The sequence below is a fragment of the Mustelus asterias genome, chromosome 14 (genome assembly GCF_964213995.1).
Source record: "Mustelus asterias chromosome 14, sMusAst1.hap1.1, whole genome shotgun sequence".
NCBI lineage: Eukaryota > Metazoa > Chordata > Chondrichthyes > Carcharhiniformes > Triakidae > Mustelus > Mustelus asterias.
Genome location: NC_135814.1, coordinates 83,273,974 through 83,289,452, shown reverse-complemented (window position 1 = coordinate 83,289,452; position 15,479 = coordinate 83,273,974). Strand labels below are relative to the sequence as shown.

Below are 15,479 nucleotides of genomic sequence, written 5' to 3'. Positions count from 1 at the left end.
CCGCAGATAGTGACGTTGTCCAGGTACAGGAAGGTAGCCCGCTGCCCGTTCTGGTCCACCATTCGGTCCATTGCACGCTGGAAGACCGAGACCCCATTCGTGACGTCAAAAGGAACCCTTAAAAAGTGGTAAAGACGACCATCCGCCTCAAAGGCCATATATTTTCGGTCCTCTGGGCGAATGGGGAGTTGGTGGTAGGCTGACTTCAAGTCAATGGTGGAGAACACCCGGTACTGCACAATCTGGTTGACCATGTCAGATATGCGCGGGAGAGGATACGCGTCCAGCTGCGTGTATCTATTAATGGTCTGACTATAGTCTATGACCATCCGGGGTTTGTCTCCAGTTTTAACCACCACGACTTGCGCTCTCCATGGACTAGTGCTAGGTTGAATGATCCCTTCCCTGAGGAGCCGCTGAACTTCAGATCGAATAAAGATCCAATCCTCAGCGCTGTAACGCCTGCTCTTAGTTGCGATGGGCTTGCAGCCTGGCACGAGATTATCGAATAAAGATGGCGGGGTGATTCTGAGTGTCAAGAGGCTACACGTGGTGCGCGCTGGGCAATTTGGAGGCTGCTGATCTCCCACTGAAAGTGGAGGGAGTGGCCCATTGTACTGCAGGGTTACACTCCTCAGGTGGACCATAAAGTCTAGTCCCAGGAGTATCGGAGCGCAAAGGTGCGGTAACACGAAGAGCCTGAAGTTCTCATAAACTGTGCCCCGCACCGTTAGGTTGACCACGCAGCTCCCAAGCACGGTAACAGATCGGGACCTCGACGCCATCGAAATTGTCTGTCTGACAGTCCATACTCGGAGACCGCACCGTTTCACGGTGTCAGGGTGAATGAAACTCTCCGTGCTCCCGCTGTCAAACAAACAATGAATTAGGCGTCCATTTACCTCTATGCCCATCATGGACTTGTCGAGTCTGTGAGGCTTGGCCTGGTCCAGGATGATTGACGCCACCATTGCGTCTTGAGTGCAACTGCAGGCAGCTGAGATGGTTGATGATGGTGACCCCTGCTGGTCGTCTGCGGTCGGTGCCGACCAAAATGGCTGCGCCCATGGATCGCACATGGTCGTTGGCGCTAAAAGTGGCGGCCCCTGCAGGTCACACGTGTCTTGCGTCTTCGTCGTCAGGAATGGCGGCGCTCTGGAATCGCACGTGGTGGAAGACCTCGAAGAAGCTGGAGACAAGGAGACAGGCTCTGGAGAATCACATGCCACGCTGCTATGCTTGGAGGGTGGTTTAGCCCTGCAGACTTTGGCATAATGCCCTTTCTTCCCACATGCAGAGCAAAATACCGTTCTGGCTGGACATCGCTGCCGAGGGTGTTTCGCCAATCCACAGAAATAGCACCGCGGGCCTCCTGGAGCTGCCGCCGTCGTCAAGTCCGAGGTTGAAAGCACAATCGCGCAGTTTTTCTGAGCCGCTGGGTAGAGTTGAGTCGGTGGCTGTACTTGCCACGATGTTCCCACGTGGTCAGTGGGGTAAGTTTCTAGACTTCTGGAGGCCGTTTCCATCGTGTCAGCCAATTCCACTGTCTTAGCGAGGTCTAGGTTACCTTGCTCTAGCAGCCGCAGGCGAATATATGACGAGCCGATTCCCGCCACGAATGCATCTCGGATCAAGTCATTCGTATACTGGGCCGCCGACACTGGCTTGCAGTTGCAGGCTCTGGCTAGCTGCTGAAGTTCGCGCAGGTACTGTCCTGTCGTTTCGCCGGGCTGCCGCCGTCGAGTGGCTGGAAGGTGTCGAGCATGAATCTCGTTTGGCAGTTTGTTGTACAGTTTCTTAAGTAGTTCAATGGCCCCTTTGTAGTCTTGGGCATCGCGGATTGCTAAGTATCCAGTGTCGCTTACCCTTGCGTGGAGTACCCGCAGTCTATCGGCGTCATTTTGAATGGCTGTTGAGGCATCGATGTAGTCTTGAAAACACTTTAACCAATGGTCGAAAGTGTTCGACGCTCCCGCTGCACGTGGATCTAAGGTAAGCCGATCGGGTTTTAACATTTGCTCCATGGTTTTTTTTACCAAAATTTTGTTACTAATAAAATTGATGCGCGATTAAATCACTCGGGAGGCTAGATCGTACCCGGGAAATAAAGGCTTTTATTACTAACAAGAATGGAGCATACTATATAACAATACAATCCCAGACTAAAGGGTCACCCGGCAGTGCAGTGACCTTTATACTCCTCCAGGTAGGTGGAGCCAACTGGAGTGTACCACAGAACAATATCAACAGGTAGAACACCCCAACCCTAACCCCAACAGTGACAACAGTAACATATCTACAAGTTCCCATAGTGCTGACCATCTATGGTTCAGTACCCATAGTGGTAACCAACTATGGTTCACCACAGCCCCTTACCCCCTTGTGCTGTGGGGGGGCTTCAATGGCCTCTTTTCCCTCCAAGGTGTCAGCTGCCTTTTCCCTGTTCATGGGGAGCAGTTGTAAACCCGGTTGGAATTAATCACACCTAGCGGGGCTGGGCGGGGGGGGAGGGGGGCGAGGGCGGGGGATGACACGAGAGGGTTGGGGATTTCAGTCCCGGGCCAGCTAATCAAATGTAAATCCTGATTTCCATATTGTAATCAGCTCAGCCATTTCTGGCGTGGAGCTGGATACGCTGGAAATCTTAGGCTGGGAAACTCGCCTAAGACATCCAGCAGGAGGCCCGCAAAACAGCTTCTGCTGATGTCTCCTGGCTGCTCGAGCAGCTTAGAGGGCTGGGAGAATCACCCCATAATCCGCATTTGGAGAGCATTAGTCTCCTATTGACCCATAACAATTCTGTGATTCTGGTTCTGATTCTGAGTTCCCAGCCTTTGACCTGCTCTAGTATCCACAGTATTCCCATGGCTGAACCAGTTCAGTTTCTGTTCATTGGCAAGCCCCAGGATTTTGATAATGGTGATATCTGGGTCTGGCATTAAGGATATGCAGAGGTCTGGATTCAGTGGGCTGAGTTATATGGGAGGTGGGGACATATTCCATATCCTGTTCCCTCTCCCCCACCCCTCCACCATTTAGCCTGCCCCTGACCTCAGTAACCTAAGGAGTCCAAAATGGTATTGATGGAAAAGGACTAGAATACTGTTGAAATCATATTGATGTTTGATTTTCTTAAGATATTATGATGTAATTACTTGATGTAATTATTATAAGGATGGCTCACTGGCGCAGTGGTTAGCACTGCTGCCTCACAACGCCAGGGACACAGGTTCAATTCCAGCCTGGGTGACTGCCTGTGTGGACTTTGCAAATTCTCCCCATGTCTGCGTAGGTTTCCTCCAGGTGCTCCAGTTTCCTCCCACACTCCAAAGATGTGGAGGCTAGGTGGATTGGCCATGCTAAGTTGCCCCTAAGTTTGTATGTGAGTACGAATGTGGCTATGCTTGATGTGGTGTAGTGTCCCTCAAGCAGTAAGCCCTTGGCGAGAGAAAAGCAACATGTTCCAGGAATAATTAGCCTCAGAAACAGACAAAGTATGACCTCTACACTGTCAGGTGGGGAAAGGTTAAGAGAGAGAGAACGAGGAGAGAGAGAGAGCGAAAAAGGGTGGCATGGTGGCACAGTGATTGCCTCACACAGTGCTGCCTCACAACGTCAGGGACCTGGGTTCAATTCCAGCCTCGGGTGACTGTCTGTGTGGCATTTGCATATTCTCCCTGTGTCTGCATGGGTTTCCTCCGGGTGCTCGGGTTTCCTCACACACTCCAAATATGTGCGGATTAGGTTGACTGGCCATGCTAAATTAACTCTAGTGTCAGGGGGATTAGCAGGGTAAATATGTGGGATTACATATGTGGGATTGTTGTTGGTGCAGACTCGATGGGCCGAATGGCTTCCTTCTGCACTGTAGGGATTCTAAGATTCTATGATTGTGTTATATAGATTTTGCTGTTGCTATATACTGTGCAGTGGCTCAGAACTAAGTCATTTAAACAGCTTGGAAAATATTATTAAAACTATTTAATTGGTTATTCCTTTGGAAGTTGCTGCTTTGCTAAGTGTAGCTTTAAATTAAGCAGTGGGAAATTTGATTCTTCAATTCATGCCGATTAGGTGTCCCATATTGTAGCATTTGGCAGCTGGTTTTGATCTGTTATCGATTAGAAATTTGATTGCACATTGTTATGACCTGTATCAATCAGGAGTGATCAAAGGTGCAACACTATGACCATGTTTGAGGTGAAACATCTTACAGATGGGTGTATATGCAAGGATGATGTATTTTGCTGAAAAAGAGACATGCCATCAAAGCTTTTCATCTTGCACTCATAGAGTCATAGAGGTTTACAGCATGGAAACAGGCCCTTCGGCCCAACTTGTCCATGCTGCCCTTTTTTTAAAAACTCCTAAGCTAGTCCCACTTGCCCGCATTTGGCCCATATCCCTTCCAAACCCATCTTACTCATGTCGCTGCCTAAATGCTTTTTAAAAGACAAAATTGTACCCACCTCTACTACTACCTCTGGTAGCTTGTTCCAGACACTCACCACCCTCTGTGTGAAAAAATTGCTCCTCTGGACACTTTTGTATCTCTCCCCTCTCACCTTAAACCTATGCCCTCTAGTTTTAGACTCCCCTACCTCTGGAAAAAGGTATTGACTATCTAGCTGATCTGTGCCCCTCATTATTTTATACACGTCTATAAGATCATCCCTCAGCCTTCTACGCTCCAGAGAAAAAAGTCCCAGTCTATCCAGCCTCTCCTTATAACTCAAACCATCAAGTCCCGGTAGCATCCTTTCTGCACTCTTTCTAGTTTTAAAATATCCTTTCTATAATAGGGTGATCAGAACTGTACACAGCATTTTAAGTGTGGCTTTACTAATGTCTTGTACAACTTCAACAAAACGTCCCAACTCCTGTATTCAATGTTCTGACCGATGAAACCAAGCATGCCGAATGCCTTCTTCAGCACTCTGTCCACTTGTGACTCCACTTTCAAGCAGCTATGAACATGTACTCTTAGATCTCTTTGTTCTGTAACTCTCCCCAATGCCCTACCATTAACTGAGTAAGTCTTGCCAAGGTTCAATCTACCAAAATCATCACTTTGCATTTATCTAAATTAAATTCAGTCTGCCATTCATCAGCCCACTGGCCCAATTAATCAAGATCCCGTTGCAATCCGAGATAACCTTTTTCACTGTCCATTATGCCCCATCAATCTTGGTGTCATTTGCAAACTTACTAACCATGCCTCCTATATTCTCATCCAAATCATTAATATAAATGACAAATAACAGTGGGCCCAGCACTGATTCCTGAGGCACACCTCAGGACAGTCATCACGGTAGCACAGTGGTTAGTACTGCTGCTTCACAGCTCCAGGGACCTGGGTTCGATTCCCGGCTTGGGTCACTGTCTGTGTGGAGTTTGCACATTCTCCTCGTGTCTGCGTGGGTTTCCTCCGGGTGCTCCGATTTCCTCCCACAGTCCAAAGATGTGCGGGTTAGGTTGATTGGCCGTGCTAAATTGTCTCTTAGTGTCCTGAGATGTGTAGGTTAGAGGGATTAGGGGTAAAATATGTAGGGCCTGGGTGGGATTGTGGTTGGTGCAGACTCGATGGGCCAAATGGCCTCTTTCTGCACTGTAGGGTTTCTATGATTCTCATCAGAACAGCTTGCGAGAATTTTCCAACAGTAGCGGGAAGAACAACAATTTAATTTGCAGCGTGGGAGAACAGAATGCTGATTTGTTGGCAACTGTTAGAAAGTTTTTGTTGAGCTATCCTAATCAGTGCAAGACAAAAAACTTTGATAGCATGTCTCTTTGTTCAGCAATTCTATATAACCAAATGACTAATAAAGAAACAGAGAAACATAGAAAATAGGAGCAGGGTGTAGGCCATTCGGCCCTTTGATCGTACTCCACCATTCAATATGATCATGGCTGATCCTCTATCTCAATGCCATACTGCCACGCTTTACCCATACCTCTTGACATTTTTAGAGTCCAGAAATCTATCTATTTCCTTCCCATTCAGTGACTTGCTCTCCACAGCTACTGTAGTAGAGAATTCCGAAGGTTCACCGCCTTCTGAGTGAAGACATTTCTCCTCATCTCAGTCCTAAATGGCCTACTCCATATCCTGAGACTGTGACCCCCTGTTTTAGACCCCCCAGCCAGAGGAAACAACATTGTTACACCCAGTTTGTCCAGCCCTGTCAGAATTTTATACGTGTCAATTAGATCCCCTGTCATTATTCTAAATTCCAGCGAATACAGACGCAGTCCACCCGCTCTCTCCTCAGATGATAATCCTGTCATCCTAGTAACAGTCTGGTGAACCTTTGCTCCACTCCCTCTGTGGCAAGTATACCCTTTCTTAGATAAGGAAACCAAAACTGCACACTATACTCCAGATGTGGCCTCAGCAAGGCCTGTTATGTATATTCTATATTACAGGATCATTCCCTTCACTTCCTCAATACAACTGTTATTTATTATCTTAGTCATAGAACGGTTTAATGAATTAAATATGCAAAGTATTAGTCAAGTAAATTATATTTTATTTATGCTTTAAAATATTTCAGATAAAGTCAGACTTTCAACACCATTTTAAAAGTCTCTCATGCGTCTGAAAGATCCGATAGTTGAGTTGTAGCCGCCCCAGTCACTGTATCTCCTGTATTCACCGGGTCTCATGAAGTACTGTCGGCCTCTGTAGTTGGGCTGTTCATAGAAGATCCAGTAACCTTCCATCACATGGCAGGAGTGAATGTCACGGTAACGGAAACGATCGTAGACAGAGGGACAGTCATCCATGATTTCCATCATCTGTCCCCCAAAGTCAGGCCTCTCGTAAATCCTCATTCGGTAGTTTCCATCTCGGTACTGGAATAAAGCATTTTAATTTATCTTCAACTTATAAGCATGAAAATGTGCATACTGTAATACAACTGGCATTTTATACGATCAATTTATTGATCAGGAAATAAGGCACAAATAATGAATTTGTATCTCAGCTCGTGCTTAATGATGCATGTCTAATATATGTGCATGTCACTGGCTGGGCCAGCATTTATTGCCCATCCCTAACTGCCCTCCATTTCAGAGAGCATTTAAGAGTCAACCACATTACTGTTGCTCTGGAGTCACATGAAGGCCAGCCCAGGTAAGGACGGCAGATTTCCTTCCCTAAAGGACATTAGTGAACCAGATGGGTTTTTACTAGAATCGTTGGACTTTTAATTCCAGATTTTTTATTGAATTCAAATTTCACCATCTGCTGTGGTGGGATTTGAACCCAGGTCACCAGATCTTGCCCTAGGTCTCTGAATTATTAGCCTGGTGACAATACCACTACACTATAGCCTCTCTCCTCTATTAACAACATTTGGAAAGAAGTAAGTTTTCATTAGGTGGCCCTTGAGCTGAATTTTGGGCAGGATGCCCTTGCTGGATCTAAGTGGACATGGTCTTACCCAACTATTATCAATAGTTAAATAGAGAATGGTAACAGTGTCATAAATGAAGGTTACAGCAATACATTGATTATTAATATTAATATGTAATGTTAAACAAAAAACATAAAACATGTGAGAAAACAATTTATAATTTACAGTCGTGGATTTGTAACTTACGTGTGGGTAGGAGCGACATGAGCCAATATTGTCATTGAATCCCATCCAGCGCTGGTAGTCAGGATATTCTCCCCTGGTCAGAACATACTGGTATCCCATGTAATTGGGTCTCTCATACACCACCCACCAGTCACTCTCCACACGGATGGAGTTACAGCGACTGAAGTAAGGGGACAGGTCAGCACAGTCACTGCTGCACTCATAGTGCCGACCCTGGAAGTTCCTGTCCTCGTAAAAGAAGATCTAGAAGAGAGAAGCAGGGAAAATAAAGAAATAATTTCAATTAATAATTTAGCAATCTTAAGGACAAAAATTACATTACAACATATAAATTGGAAGAGTCTTGCCTTTCCCATTTTGACCTCGCAGTTAGCTAAGCTACTGGCTGCATGTTGCTCTACCCCACACAGCTCGGTATTTATACAACGGACAGTAACACCTTCCTGGGTTGTATCTTTGTTATTCTAATGGTCCAGGATTGAAAGTCAGCAGAAAAACATCTCGGTGGCACATCCATTGTCGAAAAGAAATACCTGTATTCATTTTAAAAGCCGCATCACTAATTCTCTCATTTTGCCTTTAACACTGTCATTGTTCTGTAACAACAAGTCCAAGAATGAAAGCTTGCGTTGTTTCTATGAGCTGTTGTGGTGGCATTTACACACAAAATACTCAAGCACATCTCTGCTGAGTTAGGTATTTTTATTGATTAGAAATCTGAATAACAATTGTGCCTGCATTATTCATATTTTTGTTTTAAAAAAGGAAAGTTTGCATTCAGTTTGTAGATGTGACCTGATGCTTTTAATGGTCAGGAACTTTCTCTGCACTTGTCACCCACATGTGGACCAAAATGTACAATTTATTGAAAGGGGTTTTAAACTGCATTAGGAAAATTATCAATCTCAGTTAAACTGATCCTCAGACAGAGGAAAAGCTAATGCCATGATGCTGAAGAATTAGTTCTGCAAAGTGCTGCTAAAACCAGTAGGTAGTTATCATATATTGTGATACAATATGGTTATGAACTGTTATCGATGACAGGAACACATACAAAAGGGATATAGTGCCACAGGGGAATAGCAGTGTAAAATGGCACAGTTACAGTGCTAATTGACTGTATTTTTCTGGCTGGGTGAGCTAGGATGGGCCAATTGACTTTTCTCATTCTTGTCCATGTTGCAATTCGGGAGAAGTTAAACGAACCACAATGGAGAAATTCAACTTTTTTTAAAAAAAATTATTTATTGATGTCATAAGTAGGCTTACATTAACACTGCAATGAAGTTACGGTGAAAATCCCCAAGTCACCAAACTCCAGCACTAAGGGAAAATTCAGCATGGCCAATGCACCTAACTAGCTTTCAGACTGTGGGAGGAAACCGGAGGACCCAGAGGGAACCCACGCAAAGACGGGGAGAACGTGCAGACTCCGCACAGACAGTGACCCAAGCCAGGAATCAAACCTGGGTTCCTGGCACTGTGAATCAGCAGTGCTAACCGCTGTGCCACTGTGTCTCATGGCTGTTGTAAGGTGTTGGGCATAGTTTGGTAGGCCTTTTAAGGATTTGATGGTCTTCAGTACTTCAGCAGTAAATATTCAAGTGAATCAATAGCTTTTCTAAGCTCCTCCATTGTGTGTTCAATAACCACCTGCACCATGGCAGGCAAGCTTCCTGCCACGTGGTGTCCTGGTGTCTAGAGTTCCTCAATGACAGTGTTCTTTCTCGAGTACAACTCAAGGTAGTGTTCCATTCACTCTCCAGCTGCTCATTGGAGTTGGCGATGGCCTCTCCTGCCTTTGTTTTCAATGGAACTGTTTCCATTGCTGATGGACCTGTTGCCTTTTTGATCATTTCATACATACTCCTGAGGGCAGCACGATGGCACAGTGGTTAACACTGCTACCTCACAGCGGCGGGGACCCGGATTCGATTCCCAGCTTCGGTCGCTGTCTATGCAGAGTCTGCACCCAGTGTCTGTGTGGGTTTCCTCCCAAAAGATGTGCGAGTTAGATGCATTGGCCATGCTAAATTCTCCCTCAGTGTACCCAAACAGGCACTGGAGTGGGGTGACTCGGGGATTTTCACAGTAATTTCATTGCAGTGCTAATGTAAGCCTGTGGTAAACCACTGTTAGATTATTGCCTGTGTGTGTGTGTGACATGCCTGGGCATGCCCCTGTCGGCCCTGCTTGGGACTCCGCCCCCCTGGTCCAGGTATAAAGGTGACTGCTCCCCACCCCCTGCCTCAGTGTCTGGACCCGTTCACCGGCATGGGTGTGCTCCAAGTCTTTTGCTAATAAAAGCCTATTTGTTCCAGCATACAAACTAGTCTTTGCTTGATTGATAGTGCATCAATTTTATTAGCAAAAGTTTTGGGATGGAGCAGATACTAAAACCCGATAGACTTGAATTGGATCCTCAAGCTGTAGGAGCTTCTAACAGTTTCGATCACTGGCTGCGATGTTTCGAAACTTTCCTCACCGCCTCCGCCTCCGTCGTCCGGACCGAAACCGACAAGCTACATGTGCTCCACGCCCGGGTAAGCAATCAAGTATTCTCGATGATTAGAGACGCTGAAACTTACAAGGATGCGATCGAACTTTTAAAAGGCCAGTACAACAAACAGTCTAATGAAATCTACGCCAGACATCTTCTGGCTACTCGCAGACAACAGCCAGGAGAATCGGGCGATCAATTCCTGCGTGCATTGCGAGCACTTGGTAGGGCCTGCAACTGCAAGGCCGTAACAGCCGCCCAAAACACTGAGGACTTAATCAGAGATGCCTATGTCACGGGTATCAGGTCAAACTATATCTGACAACGACTGCTGGAACAGGGTGGGCTGGACCGACAAAAGACTGTGGCGCTTGCCGACTCGTTAGAGGTGGCCTTCTGTAATCTCGAGGCCTACACCCCCGACCACGGGGGTGCATCGTGGACACCGTGGTTGCCGACACCTCTGTACTCAAGAGGGCCGCAGGCCTATGCCACGCCACGTCCCACCAATGACCCGACCGCTGCGGCAGTCTCCGGAGGCCCGAAGTGCTACTTCTGCGGCCTGGGGAAGCACCCCTGACAACGCTGCCGGGCGAAGGATGCGATCTGCTCCGGGTATGGAAAGAAGGGCCATTACGTGAAGGTATGCAGGGCGAAATCGACCTCTAAGCCAAGTAGCGCCGCGTGCGACCCGCGGGGGCCGCCATCCTGGGCGCCGGTAGCCGCGTGCGGGCCGCCATCTTGGACGCCTTCAGCCGCGTGTGAGCTGCCATCTTAGATGCCGTCAGCCACGTCGCAAAATCCAACAGTGGCTTCGATTGCGCTGGACCAATCCAGGCCTCACCAACTCGCCAGGTCCATGATGGACATCGAGGTAAACGGTCGCACTACAAACTGTTTATTTGACTGTGGGAGTACGGAGAGCTTTATTCACCCTAACACAGTGAGTCGCTACGCCCTTTCAGTACTGCCAGTGAAGCAAACGATCTCCATGGCTTCAAAGTCCCACTCGGTGGATGTCCTCGGGTACTGCGTGGCGACCTGACTGTACGGGGCACAGTGTACAAAAATTTCAGGCTCCTCGTGCTGCCACAACTCTGCGCTGCCGTACTCCTGGGGCTAGATTTCCTGGGTCACTTTAAAAGTGTCACCATGGAGTATAATGGGCCTTTTCCCCCGCTCTCCGTTTGCAATCAGCACTACTTAGATTGCCCACTGCGCACCACCTGCAGCCTCTCGACCCTTAAAGTCCCCCCTCCCTCACTGTTTGAAAATCTCACCCCCGACTGCAAGCCCATCGCCACCAAGAGCAGATGGTACAGTGCTGGAGACAGAGCTTTTATCAGGTCCAAAGTACAACGGCTCCTGGGGGAGGGGATCATTGAGGCCAGTACCAGCCCCTGGAGAGCCCAAGTAGTAGTTGTTAAGACTGGAGAGAAACATCGCATGGTCATTGACTGCAGTCAGACCATTAACCGCAACACGCAGCCGGACGCGTACCCCCTTCCCTGCATATCTGACATGGTTAATCAGATTGCGCAATATCGGGTGTTCTCCACCATCGACTTAAAATCTGCATACCACCAGCTCCCTATCCGCCCGGAAGTCTTCTAGTATACTGCCTTCAAGGTGGATGGCCGCCTCTATCACTTCCTTAGGGTCCCCTTCAGTGTCACCAACGGGGTCTCGTTTTTCCAGCGTGAGGTGGACCGAATGGTAGACCAGAACGGGCTGCGGGCCACCTTCCCGTACCTGGATAACGTCACCATCTGCGGCCATGATCAGCAGGACCACGACGCCAACCTTCACAAATTCCTCCACACTCCTAAACCGGATCTATAATGAGGAGAAGTGCGTATTCCGCACACACCGCCTTGCCATCCTTGGTTGTGTTGTGGAAAACGGGACCGCATGCGTCCCCTCCTGGAACTCCCCCTCCCCACCAGCCTCAAAGCACTGAGGAGATGCCTGGGCTTCTTCTCGTATTACGCCCAGTGGGTCCCCAATTATGCAGATAAAGCCCGTCCGCTCATCAAATCCACCTCTTTTCCCCTGACGGCAGAGGCCGCCTGGCCTTCGACCGCATCAAAGCAGACATCGCGAAGGCCACGATGCACGCTGTAAATGAATCCATCCTGTTCCAGGTGGAGAGCGATGCGTCTGACTTCTCCCTAGCCGCCACCCTTAACCAGGCGGGCAGACCCGTGGCCTTCTTCTCACGAACCCTCCAAGGCCCTGAAATTCGACACTCCTCTGTCGAAAAGGAGGCCCAAGCCATAGTGGAAGCTGTACGGCACTGGCGCCACTACTTAGCTGGTAAACGATTCACCCTACTCACGGACCAACGGTCAGTTGCATTCATGTTTAATAACACGCAGCGGGGCAAGATCAAAAATGATAAAATATTGAGGTGGAGAATCGAGCTTTCCACCTACAATTACGACATCTTATACTAGCCCGGGAAGCTCAATGAGCCCCCAGACGCTCTGTCCCGGGGAATATGTGCCAGCGCACAAATAGACCAATTGCAGACTCTCCACAACGACCTCTGCCACCTGGAGGTCACCAGGTTTTTTCACTTCATTAAAGCCCGTAACCTGCCCTAATCCATTGAGGAAGTCAGGTCTATAACCAGACACTGCCAGGTCTGCGCAGAGTGCAAGCCGCACTTCCATCGGCCAGACAGAGCACACCTCATAAAGGCCACCCGCCCTTTCGAACGCCTAAGCATCGACTTCAAAGGCCCCCTCCCCTCTTCTGACCGCAACATATACTTCTTCAACGTCATTGATGAATATTCACGTTTCCCCTTCGCTACTCCCTGCCCGGATATGACCTCGGCCACGGTCGTCAGGGCCCTGCACAGCCTCTTCACCCTGTTCGGTTTCCCTAACTATATCCATAGCGATCGGGGATCCTCCTTTATGAGAGATGAGTTGCAACAGTACCTGCTCTCCAAAGGCATAGCCTCAAGTAGGACCACCAGCTACAACCCCAGGGGGAACGGACAGGTAGAGAGGGAGAACGCGACAGTCTGGAAGGCCGTTTTACTAGCTCTGAGGTCTAAAGGTCTTCCAGTCACCCGCTGGCAAGAGGTCCTCCCTGATGCACTACACTCGATTAGATCACTCCTTTGCACAGCTACCAATGCTACCCCTCATGAAAGAATGTTTGTTTTCCCCAGAACGTCCTCCTCGGGGACCTCACTACCGTCGTGGCTGATGTCCCCAGGCCCTGTCCTGCTCCGGAAGCATGTGAGGACCCGTAAGTCGGACCCCCTGGTCGAAAGGGTCCAACTCCTCCACGCCAACCCCCAATACACCTATGTGGCGTATCCCGACGGGCTGAAGAACACGGTCTCTATTCGAGACCTGGCATCTGCAGGTGCCCCAGGGACCACGATGACCCACAACCCCACACCCCCAACCCCCGTATACAGCACGCCTGAACCCCAGGAGCCGCCACCACGCACCCGACAATCGGAAGGAACTACAGATGACTCGAGCGACTACAGCCTGGCGCCTGAACCAACACCGCGGCCACCGGAACCGACACCACATCCAGCACTACGGCGGTCGCAGTGGCAGATCAAGCCCCCAGAGAGACTAAATTTGTAATTCTGCAAATATTGTTCCACCCACCTCACCCCCGCCGGACTCTTTTTTAAAAAGCAGGGGGTGAATGTGGTAAACCACTGTTAGCTTATTGCCTGTGTGTGTGTGACATGCCTGGACATGCCCCTGCCGGCCTGGCCTGGGACTCCGCCCCCCCCGGTCCAGGTATAAAGGTGACTGCTCCCCACCCTCTGCCTCAATGTCTGGACCAGTTCATCGGCATGGGTGTGCCCCAAGTCTTTTGCTAATAAAAGCCTATTTGTTCTAGCATACAAACTGGTCTTTGCTTGATTGATAGTGCATCAAAGCCTACTTATGACACTAATAAATAAACATAAACTTTATTCCATGTGCCAAGGGACATCTGGATATTATGGCAGTCACCAATGGTTTGGGTTGAGAGTGGATGGAGAAAACCATTTGTCAGAATTTCAATCATTGAGGGTAGCAGGTGTAGGTGAAGCTGACCCCTTGCTCATACAGTTGCTCTGAACTCTTCCCTGTCAGATGAACATGTCCTGCTTTTCTTTCAGTGACCCATTCTGAACAAGCCTGGTTTCTTATAGGGAAGCTATGTCAGCCTATCAAGTTACATTCGATCCTGGCTGTCCTGTGCATGTTATTGACCAGTTGCATGTTGGTTGCCAGTCCCATACAGATGACCCAACATTCCAACTTGTCAGTCAAAGAGTTGGCATCTTCTTCCTTTTTCTTTGTTTTGTTTGTGTGCCTTGTGCGATGGATTCCACCCACTTGTTGAGCAGAGCTCCAAGCACTCATTGAAACATTTGGACCGTGGTGGGGGTTAGCATCTTACTAGTGGGAGCTGCCCAACTTGAGGTGGGTGGTGGCTGGTCAGTGGAACAGGATGGGCCCTTCCCACCACTGGAGACTAAGAAGGCTACTAAAAATAGAATCAAAAGAGCCAAGTTGAACTACGAAAGGAAACTAGCAGAAAAAATAAACACAGACACCAAAAGCTTCTCGGAGTATACAAAGAGGAAGAGAATGGCTAAAGTAAATGTTGGCCCTTTAGAGGACAATACTGGTGAGGTATTAATGGGGAATGCAGAGATGGCAGAGGCACTAAACCAATAGTCTAAACTAAGCCTCTGGCTTCACGGTAGAGAATAATGAAGATTTTCCAAAAGCTGTAGTTAATGCAGTGCAACTTGGTGAAATAACCATCACTCGGGAAAAGGTATTGAATAAACTAATGGAATTAAAGGCAGATAGGTCTCTGGACCTGATACCCTGCACCCTAGGGTATTAAAGGAGATGGCAGCAGAGATACTGGATGCATTGATTGTGATCTTTCAAAATGCCTTGGATTCTGGTAAGGTCCCGGTGGATTGGAAACACGCTAATGTGATGCTCCGAATCAAAAATAGGAAACTATTGGCCAGCCAGCTTGACCTCTGTGGTGGGGAAGTTTCCAGAATCAATCATTAAGGAGGAGATGAATGAGCATTTGGAAAGGTAAAGCTCAATCCACCATTGTCAGCGTGGTTTTATGAAGGGAAAGTCATGCTTGGCAAACTTGCTTGAGTTCTTTGAGGACACAACCAGCAAGGTGGACACAACCAGCAAATGGGGAACCTGTGGATGTGATGTATCTAGACTTCCAGAAGGCATTTGACAAGGTGCCATATAAAAGACTGATCCAGAAGGTGAGATTGCAGTGGATTGGGGGTAGAGTACGAGATTGGATTGAGGATTGGCTGACTGACAGAAAGCAGAGGGTTGGGATAAATGGGTCCT

General features: G+C 48.2%; 1 protein-coding gene across 4 annotated transcripts; it reads right to left on the bottom strand.

Moving 5' to 3' along the window:
- Window positions 1-6,579: 6,579 nt before the first annotated feature.
- Window positions 6,580-12,137, bottom strand: LOC144503804 (gamma-crystallin S-1-like). 4 transcript variants are annotated; one of them, XM_078228713.1, is made up of 3 exons: window positions 12,126-12,137; window positions 7,601-7,847; window positions 6,580-6,848 (listed from the first exon to the last, which is right to left on the bottom strand). In XM_078228713.1, the coding sequence occupies exons 1-3, from the start codon at window positions 12,135-12,137 to the stop codon at window positions 6,580-6,582; spliced, it is 528 nt and encodes a 175-aa protein (XP_078084839.1). The 4 variants fall into 4 exon arrangements, with proteins under 4 accessions (XP_078084839.1, XP_078084837.1, XP_078084840.1 ...); XM_078228711.1 differs by lacking the exon at window positions 12,126-12,137 and adding an exon at window positions 8,182-8,196; XM_078228714.1 differs by lacking the exon at window positions 12,126-12,137 and adding an exon at window positions 7,952-7,960.
- Window positions 12,138-15,479: the final 3,342 nt, after the last annotated feature.

Bases quoted from the DNA above. Each gene is read 5' to 3' on its own strand.
- LOC144503804 (XM_078228711.1), bottom strand. The intron at 6,849-7,600 runs GTTACAAATCCA...TCCAGTACCGAG, and splicing joins TCGCTCCTACCCACACGTAA to ATGGAAACTACCGAATGAGG.